Source organism: Rhinoderma darwinii, chromosome 12 (genome assembly GCF_050947455.1).
Source record: "Rhinoderma darwinii isolate aRhiDar2 chromosome 12, aRhiDar2.hap1, whole genome shotgun sequence".
Classification (NCBI taxonomy): Eukaryota; Metazoa; Chordata; class Amphibia; order Anura; family Rhinodermatidae; genus Rhinoderma; species Rhinoderma darwinii.
The window spans coordinates 4,278,121-4,288,591 of record NC_134698.1 but is presented as its reverse complement, the minus strand read 5'-3'; the positions used below and the strand labels follow the sequence as shown (position 1 = coordinate 4,288,591).

The following is a 10,471-nucleotide window of genomic DNA, read 5'->3' as shown; positions in this document are numbered from 1 at the left end:
ACGGACGGGTCTTACATGGTAAAGTTTCTCTCCCCGAGACATCAAGACGGAAAGTCCCATCTCCTGATTAACCAAATGAATTACATGTTGAAGTTAATATTTTGACTTGATTGTCCTGAAGAACCTTTTCACGTGTATGGAGAATCTTCGCGTTTTTACAATTGCCATATTTTACACAAATTTTAAATGTGACAACTTTTTGAAAATTTGATGGAGTATTAAAAAAAATTCAGCCCCGATCTAGAAAAAAAAAAAAAAAAAAAAAAGACAAATATTGAACAAGCTATGGCCATAGAGAAGTTACATTTTTTCCATTATTTTGCCCCTTAACCAAAGAATGAAGTCTCTACTGGTCTACATTCCAGACCCACATAATATGGACCACATGGTTCCCCCACGGGACAAATTTCCCCCAGAAGCAATGGTTCCCGTGAAGGACATCTCCTCTGTAATACAGCAGGCAATGGAATTTGTCATGATTTTTTTGTCTTACAGAATCCATAGGGTATTTTTTTTTTTATATGGAGACACAGTGGAGGTAGAGTATGAACCCTATGGGCACCACAATAATCTGTAATATGGCCGAGTGCATCAGTGCTACAAAATTTTATGCAGAACTCTTCTGTTTGAGGCTAGGCACTATTTTAACAAAAATTACAGGTTGGTTTTGGATCGATCCAGTCATTTTTTTTATCATTTGAGACCTCAAGAGTGTTGGTAAATGTAAAAAACATTACGACACGACCCTATTATAGCACCATACAACCTATGAGTAGAACGAAGCTATAATATGGCATCCACCCACAGATGTCCGTACGGTCCTAATATGCCATCGGATTCAGGATTACCGAAGTATTCTACTTTAGAAACAGAGCTATGAGGTCCAAAGCCCAATTTGGGGCTAGCACCAGTTTTTGCCCTGCTTGGTTGGACCTCCATTTTTCTAATTTCTACATGGATCTCCAGTTTGGTTACAAAAATTATTATTAAATTCTGGATGGGAAGTATACCTTACAAAGTCTAAAGGAGATGAAAAATTATTTGGAACCCCCACCCCACCCTTTAGATGTAGGCAACAATTTAAACACCCTTTCACACATCGATTTACCCATTTGTCAACAAATAAGTTAGGTAGTGTAAAAACAACTTTATTTTTTTTTTTTACGTCTTTCAGTAGTGAGAAGCTAGTAATGTTAAAAGTCCGTTTTATATTAAAAAGTGAGACATCACAATGGGGGGGAAAAAAATGGTCAACGGTTTCTGTAAACACCACATCCTATGGCCTCTCTTCTTGTAGAGAGATGGTCTTATGAAGAAAACAAAAATTAATGAATTTGAAATTTTTTGTAAAAAATTTTTTTTTAAAAATTCTTCGTTTCACAACACTTCATTAAAAAGGTGGTAGAACCAAATGTAGCAACTTCACACCTAAAATGATCATGTCAACATAAATAGGCAAGCCCAATGGAGGGTCTATAGGTGGTAGACTGTAAACGAGATGACAAGGCTGTTAGTGCACTTCGTGTTTTTGAGTTAATCCAGAGACACATTATTGGAATGTAATAGTTTGTTATTTCCGGGTTGGCACCCATGGAACTGAAAAACTGGTGCAAAAAATGAGAACGTGACTTAAAAAAAAAAAAAAAAAAAAAAAAAGAAGAAGGACTTGTACGGTACTATGTAGGTGAATTTACATCCCAAACCACAATGGCAATACATTTCTGCAATTAAAAAAACAAAACAAAAAGTTTTTCCTGCCTAGATATGTACGAGTTCATTTACAGAGCTTCTATTTTGTACAAATTAGAAATATTTTTTAAAAAAACAAAAACAAAAAAGACAGTGCCAGTTTAGTGGTTCTTATCAAACCTGGATGGACTTATAAAAACATTTATGTCAACAAGAAAACATTTTTGCCAACCATGACGTCACATCGGTCTTTTTGAAGGTCGCAAAACTTACGGAGGAACACACATAGTTTAGTGTGAGTATCTTCTCGAGCACTCAATATGTCAAAAAGTCGAAGGTGGACCTTAGGAGGACAGCACCAGGAATATCGAAAAGCATCAACCGACAGCCCTTTGTTTTTGGCACCAAACATTTGTATCCGTTTAGGTCCTTGGTTGGTCCTGAAGAAACTCAGGAGAAGGTCTTCGTATTCTTGAAGTCTCAGCTGATGCAAACAGTGGTAGATCTCAATTATTGCCAAGATGAAGAGAAGAAAAATAATGCTTATGAACCAGACAGAAGCACCGGCTCCATGGTGAGAGTCATTGGGCACCCTGGTAGCTGGAAGAATGGGGTCTTATTCCCTTCGTAAAATGGAAGTAATGAGATTCCACGTAGGTCCTCAAATTCTGATGGGCAACAAGGTGTAAGAGAACTGAAGTTACCAGTAGTTCTTGTTTGGTGCATACCCATGGAAGGCATGTTGAGGTTTTTGTAAAAAGTCAACTTTAGAGTCCTTAGAAAACCACCGAAGTAGAAAGAGGACCACAGATTTACAAAAGTTGTGGTCATCTTTCCTTTGTATACCCTTCCAACTGGGTGAAGGTCCTTAGCATTCAAACTGAGGTCTCTGACTGAAGCCTCATTACAAATTTATGTGATTTGGGGTCTACAAATTCTTCCGAAAGCTTAAAGAAGGGAATCTTTTTGGTGCTGACCACCAAGCTGAAATCTTGACGCTTTAGAACAAATACAACACCATCTTTCAATCCATTGGTAACTGGTTCCTCGCTGACTAAAGTCCACTGTTTAGCCAGCCAGCGGTCTTTGTGATACTGAATAGTTGGTCCTGGACCCAAGTACCTCTCGAGAAAAGCCTGTGAAGGAAACAAAAAGACTTGTAAAATGAACGGATATGATCCAAGCCTTTTTGCCTTCTACAAAAAGGAGCCCTGGTTCTTCACGGCTAAGAGCACAAACCAAAAATACCCCATAATGGAGAACTTGTGAAGACACCTTTGGATTTACATCTACAAATGATCTAATTTGTACACCCTCTTCCTTCCCGCAATTTAGTCGGAGAACTTCTGCCGCATGAAAAATGGCAACCAATGATGGCCGTCAACGGGGCTATGCGCCACATTAACTTCCAACCACATGGACAAATCTTGCAGTGTTTGGATGCCCAAGACCAGTGTTTATCAATGTACCTAAGCAAGTACCCCCTAGAGATAGAGCATGTACCCACTGGGGTATACATATTGTACCACCCTAGACCTTTCCATAACGATACAGGGAACCATTAGGAATTGGACACAATGGACAAGTATAGAAGATTTAACAAGTTCAGTCCAAACTATTAGAGGAGCAGAACAGGGCTCAATAGTTCGGGACTTGGCACAAAGGTTCGACCCTGACCAGTGTCAATTTCTGTATGGAGTTGGCTTATGTGTGCTTCTTACAGGGACCGTGTGTGGGAGGGGATCATACTGATGGGTGAGGGTCCAAAGAATGGACACAAACCATATTTGGCCAACATGCAGATAATCTGTATCAACGGTAACAAAAGTAATCATTTCCAACCCCTTAAAAGGAGTCCCAATCAATAGAAAATTTTATTTAAAAAAAAAAATGTGGTGAAAGGACTATATGAAACTCGATTGCACAACAGTCCTCACTCTCGGAGCAGACCAGGCTCCAATCTGCTCATGGCTGAACCACAAGTTGTACATAACAGGATTAGATGAGGTGAACTGAAAGGTGGTAAACTATTCAAAAACATTCTAGGGGTTTCAGTTCTTCTTCTGTATTTCTTTTGTTTAAAACAAAAAGTTCCAATTCAAACTAGGTAGATTTTAGAATTTTCAATTTATTTTTGAAAAAAAATGTTGAAATTTTTTTTTTTTTACTTTTCACAATTTTGTTAAAAAAAGGGAGACAGGTAGACATCTCATTGGATATGATGGAACCATAAAAGCTTTTTGTGGCTTATAGATTCAAGACCGATACCGGTGGCCTAATCCAAGAATAGGCGTTAAATATTCAGTGGTGAAAAAAAATAAATTCATTGATGCAAACTCCACCATAACCTGTTGGCTGGAAAATAATCTAAGTGAAGGACGGTGGTTTTAAAAGGTCTCCGAGCTGTTCATGGTGTTTCATTAAAGGCTCCGGGGTGTGATCCACACATCTGCTCAGCGTATAACAAAGACTTTCGCAGAGAGTCCATGGTTAAATATGAATGAAAGGCCTGAATAATTAATAAAATGTGAGTGCAAGGTGCAGTAAAGCCTGCCTGTGTGAAACCAATAGCCTTATCCTACGGGAGAAGGCACTGTAGAAGCAGATTTGTGTTGTAGTTCATACTAGTGAACACTAGGGGGCATAGCTGTATCTTAAAGGGGAAAAAAACCAAAAGACAATATATCCGATTACATGTGAAAAATTTATAGCTAAATGGGGAGGGGGGGGGGGGGTTTAAGCCACAGTTTAACAAGTTGTCCTACACAAGCTTAACACCTCTGCGGGAAATGTTTCACAGGTCATATCAGTAGTAAATGGAGCGGCATGCAGTAACATTAGCACCAGACCCCAAAAGGAAACAACTCTGAAGATTAAATGGTTAGCTGCAATCTGGGACCAGATTATGGGATTATTTTACATCCTCTGGCCGTAGGAACGCCAACAGTCCGGAAAAGAAGGGTCAAAAATTGTTAAATATCCAGGATTCTAAATATCCCGCAGGGGTGTTGGACTATGCACAAAACTTAATTTACCTATAGCCCCCCGAAGACGTTAAACAAGTTGGGTCAGACCATTAAGTTACGGGTGAAGGAATGCTTTCAATTATATTAGAGGCTCTACAGTTAGCACACAAGCGAATTAGAAGAACATCTCTGAAGAAGCTTTGGTACAGAAGATCCATGATGATGCCACCAACCTAATTAAGGGAAGACCCAAGTTCCTCAAACTGGCTCCAATGATAAAAGAACATATGGACATGACCAGCCATGAAATGTTACCTACTAACCTTTGGAGTCATGTCGTGGGTGATGCAGAACTCAAGGTGTTGCAGGATGCTCTCCATGGTGTGGTACGGCTGCTGTTTTGTGGTGCGGAGATACTTCTGCATGGCTCTGGCCATTGAGGCGAAGATGGCCTGAGCAGCCTCCCTGGGGTCCATGATCTCCCGCGGGTTTTTCTGGTCTTCTTCTTGCAGCCTCTTGATGTGAGTGAAAGCTTCTTCAACGGCGACCACCAACCTAGGATGAAAGGCGTCAGCCCCGTTAGAAAATCCACCATCTGAACGTCATCAAAATTAGGAGTTCATGTATCGTTGGCGAACACTTTATCTTACAAGTAACGCACCCTTGTTTTGGTAGTGGTGGACCTCCATGACTACTATGAAGAAGGACTAATTTAGGATTGGACTAAAGGACCGACATTAGGAATCCCTACGTAGAAGGGCCCTTTGACAATAAGCTGATCACAACATGTCCTCCTGCTGAGATCCCCAGCGATCAGATGTAATCTGTAGAAGACTTGTCAGTAAGTGTTTAAATTCCCAGCAGCACCACCACAGGGGAAGTTAAGCATTACACAGTGTTCATTCAAATTCATGTGTTTGTGTATTGCATGACAGGATAGATCCTCCATCGAGAGATGCTCTTTCTGAACTCTGAATTCGCTAATAGGGCGTATGAAAACTAGTTGTTTAAACCCGACAACCCCTTTAAAAATTGGACTCCCTGGCCCGAAGCCACCATAATTAAAGAAGGCCTTGGGGGCTTTGGCTTTGTTCACACACCGTGATTACCACAGTATCTGCATGCGTAATTTTTTGGGAAAAACTGGACATGATGGAACAAAAAGAGGCTTATAAAGCTTTACTATAACCTTCTCCTCTATTTGGGATCAATTCTAGGCATCCCACCACCCTTAAAATAAGTGGAAGCTGCAACATAAACGTAGTGAAGATGACCCCAATATATGAAAGTCGACATCTAGAACTTTCATCGTTGTCCTCTCAGTGACACCTGTCCGAATACTCTGCTGGTAATACGAAAGCAACGAGGCGAACATTTTTGAAAGAGATTTATCCTAAATTCCAGGGCTTTGCTGGTTGCCGTTGACTATTTCTGTAAGTGAGAATGACATCTATCTATGCCGAGATTATCATTAAGAGGCAGATGATGACAGATGAAGCTGCAGGTCAGTACAGGTCGACACCAATCCAGTGTAAGACGTATATATAGCCGACAGGAGGGGAGAGCAGAGTATTAAAGACAAGCCGAACAGATACGACATAAATCTTCACTGATCCAAGAGCGTGAACTAGAATGCCGTTACGGGCACTAATAAAAAAAATTATTACCGGAAAACACTGAAAAATATTGGCAGTCTTTATACAACGTTGTACCCCCTTCTCTATAGACGCTGCCTCATACAATCAATTGATCGCCGTAGATCCAGATTCGCAACGATCACTACAATGTAAGAGTCCTGAGCCCCCGGTTTCTCCACTCCGCTGCGTCCATCATGCCCTTAGACATTGAATGGAGCGGAAGGGTGCGTGCGCAACCTTCGGTCCATTCAGGGAAACTGGGGGCTCGTGAGCTCGTTCCAGGGATCAGTGGGGGTACCAGCTGTGGATAGGTGATAAAGGTTTTTCACGGGATAACCCCTTTAAGGTTCTCGACCCCATGAACAAAGTCAATCTGTATACAGTGTGGTGAGAAGGCACCAAGTTTGCTATCAAAAATACTGTTTACTCGTAGCCTACAATGTACCTGGTCCCTCTGTATACAGGTGTTATAGTCCACCAACATCAGTCCAGCAATGCCCTGGGATATCAAGGACAATTAACAGACGGGAATGGCCTACTACTCCGGCTGTATTAAGGTGTGACTGTGGAGGTACCTGGCTTTCCTTTTCCGCACTCTCCGCTCATGTTCGGCCTCTTCATAATAATACTCATTGTGGCTGTTGTCTCTCCTCCTGGCGGCAGCAGCTATCACTGCCCGGGACTGTCCTGTTGAATTATTAGTAGAATTTTCTATACCCAAAAAAAGAAAAATGGAAGATAGAGAGTTAACAAAGAAGTATCCTGAACCCAAACTAAAGAAGATGCAACACATTCTGGAAAGGAAGAGGCGAAGATTGGACGGCAAGAGATGTAGAACTTTGTACGTTGTCCATATGGGCTTTGAGTCACCACTAATGAGGTCTTTGTAGGTAAAGTTGGTCAAAAAGTTCAATGGACCAGTTAGGAAATCGGAATATCATAAAACGGCAATTGTACAAAACTAGCCTCCATGGTTCACCCCCAGTAAATTTAGCCAATTATCTCTAGCTTGCAAAAATTGCAGTAAATTAATAGAAAAAGCGAGAGAATATTTTTGAATTCTCCATCTTACACTTAAAAAAATGTACTCGGTTAGGGGAAGAGGTACAGAAGGACTAAGGGTTTATGGGATAAGGAGTCAGACAGTTGACCGCATCGTCGGCCTCCTCCAAGACCACGTATCTTTTTGAAGAAACCAACCAATGTTAACATTTCTCAAATCTTCGAGAGCTTCGGGGGGCATTCTGTTTCATACATGAAATTTGTGTTCCTTGTACCTTATTTCTCAGATCTCTCTCGAAGGTAAAGCAGTCCCGATCCCACATTTTGGTTGGCATTCTGTTTGAGGTGCGGTCCAACAATACGGAGGACCCCAATAGGGAAAATTATAGTCAATACATTTTTGAGTTGGTATTCTATCAGATGTATCTTTGGGCTTAATCTTAACCGTCACGTAAATTTCATGGGTTTATTACTAAAATGATGTTAAAGACTGAAAATACAATCCTTGAAGGGTTAACGTGGACTTAATATAAAATAGGAAGCCTGAAGTGTCAACCTATATTTCAAGTCAGCATAGAAACTTAATGAGGCCTCAACGCATGTGACAGGCAAGCTTTGAAGTTTCAGAAATTCATGGTTTGATATTCAACTCACAGTGCCCTAAAGGGGCCGGGATTTCAGGAGGTGGAATTTTGCAGCCTCTATAATAAAAGAGAAACCCCCTCCCAACAGCTACTCAATGGAAGGAGACTCAGAAGGCCAAAGGATTTATTACTGCGTCTACTATTGTAGACCGTTATGGAGGTCATGAAAGTGAAGTGGGAGGGAGCAGCTACCCACGGTGATGGAAGATGAAGCGGAAAGTCTTTTTGCAGTACAGAATTTTTGGAGTTCTACAATAAACTCACATTTTATATAAAGTTTTGCCCTACTTGCCATTATCAGAGTGTTCCCACGACTAAAGAGAGCGATTCCAATGCGAAGAGTGAACGAGAACCAAGGTGAAGGTTCATTGGAAGCTTATAAAACCCTTAGACAATGGCCTTCCTTACTAAATTAAACCCTGCCTATTTAGTTTCCCATAGGGACACCACTAAAAAGATCCCAAAAAGTTGACCAAATCAGCATATGAACTTGGACTAAATAATTCGATCTATTGTAGAGTCATAGATGTCCATAAGAGGTTGACCAAGAGGTCAACTCAAGTTGTCCATCAAGTCAAACACTAACACCATGGGTTAACCAAATTACTATGTGTATTTCCAAGATAATGGGTTACATAGTGGGGTTACTTCAATTGGTCTGTAATTTTTTAGATATCAAACCTTGAGACGAGCTACTCAAACTGACCAATCCACTTGATAACGGAAAACAGTGGAAAAAATCACGTTTTTAAAGGAGGGAGATCGAAGTTTTCCTTCAAATTGCCCAAAGGAAGTCACAAGAAACGGTATCACCCAATGTATAGACTAAGGTGGGCAGTCAGCCTTATCGAAACTGGAAATAACCGATAGCAAAAAGTGGGTTGAAGTCAACAGTACAGCAAATCGGGATTGGAATGACTTGTAGGGCATGCTGGTAGACATCTCACCATGGCTTCATGTCATGGAGAAGTTACACACACCTCAATACCCAGTCATCAAATAAAAATAGAATAAAAAGTTCAAATATTCAACACAAGTTATTACAAACGGCAAACGACAAAGTCAATGGCGACACGGGATCATATAGCACAGATTAGAGGACATTAGGTGAAGACAATAAGGAGAAGAGTGGGTAGTTCTAAGGGGAAAGCAACATCTCACCCTCGAGGGAGTAGACCTTGAAGCCAGACATTTTCTTGGACAGGATGGATTTGGGCAGGTTCAGGAGAGCAGGGTTGTAGACAGGGAAGTCGTGATAATAATTTTCCAAAATCCATACAGCAACTCGCTGGATACTGTGAGAGGAAAACAAGACAGGGTAGGACCAGGAGCAAAAATAAAAAAATATAATAAATTCGTGAAGGGAAGGAGGAAGAATGGAAACACAAGGAGAATACAGAAGGTTTATGGGAACCAAAACAGTACAGAAAGAGCTAGCGTGAACAAATATGGCTTCTACTTAAATGGGAAACGCACCACCCCAGTAGAGATGTTCATATAGAATTGTCCATTAAAGAACCAAACAAAATCCGAACTCGTCGATAGTCAACGTGCATATTTCCAGTCCTCACCTCAAGCAAGAGGCCATGTTAAACAATCCAATTTTCATGAGAACCATTTACATGAGTTGAGGAGAGCGTAGACCGAAGGTTCCAAATCAAACTAATATGACGGAAAACATAAAAGCAATCAGGTGAAGCTATCCATGATAGCCTTCACCTCTCCCCCAACCTTAGATCAGCCACCCAGGATTTGATGTGGTCTATGGAAATAAAATTGTACATAGTATAGTTTTTGTTGGTAGATCCTGTTTTCATGGGTCTCGCCCTCAAAAACGAATCCGTAAGGGTAAAGGCAGATCCCACCAGCCGTCTTCTCTCATAACACAGGGGCGTAGCTAGGGGGGGGGGCAAGCGGGGCATGTGCCCCGGGCGCAGTTCAGAGGGGGGCGCCAGCGCCCCCTCCTCCTGCACTATAATTGTACCTGTGTCGCAAGGACACAGGTACAATTAGAAGCAATGAATGGCCGGGCACGTTCCGTGCCCGGCCATTCAGCGCCTTTCCACCAATGAAGCGACTGGTACCTTTTGTACCAGTGACGCCTCCGTCGATGAAAGGCGCTGACTGACTGGCAGGGAAAGTCATCCTGCCCAGCCAATCAGCGCCTTTCATAGACGCCGCGTTCAACCCCCTGGAGACCTGCGCAGAAGAGAGCAGGTCTCCATGGTTGCCGGACGGCGTGGGAGCGGGAATAAGGCGAGTTTGAAATTATTATTTTTTAAATTGTAATAGAAGTGTGGCTGTATCTGCGGGGGGGGGGGGACTTTATCTCCGGGGGGTGTCTATCTACAGGGGGACTATATCTACAGGGCTGGGCTATATACAGGGGGACTATATCTGCTGGGCTATATACAGGGGGACTATATCTACAGGGCTGGGCTATATACAGGGGGACTATATCTACAGGGCTGGGCTATATACAGGGGGACTATATCTACAGGGGGACTATATCTACAGGGCTGGGCTATATACA

At 41.7% G+C, this 10,471-nt stretch overlaps 1 protein-coding gene across 1 annotated transcript in view; it reads right to left on the bottom strand.

Moving 5' to 3' along the window:
• Nucleotides 1-1,648: 1,648 nt before the first annotated feature.
• Nucleotides 1,649-10,471, bottom strand: part of VANGL2 (VANGL planar cell polarity protein 2) — a 65,959-nt gene continuing 57,136 nt past the window's right edge. Inside the window, exons 6-9 of the mRNA XM_075844596.1 lie at nt 9,100-9,233; nt 6,868-7,003; nt 4,979-5,210; nt 1,649-2,825 (exon numbers count right to left, since the gene is read on the bottom strand). Of these exons, the coding sequence (XP_075700711.1) occupies nt 2,565-2,825; nt 4,979-5,210; nt 6,868-7,003; nt 9,100-9,233 (763 nt within the window). The 3' untranslated portion in view covers nt 1,649-2,564. The remainder of the gene's footprint in view (nt 2,826-4,978; nt 5,211-6,867; nt 7,004-9,099; nt 9,234-10,471) is intronic.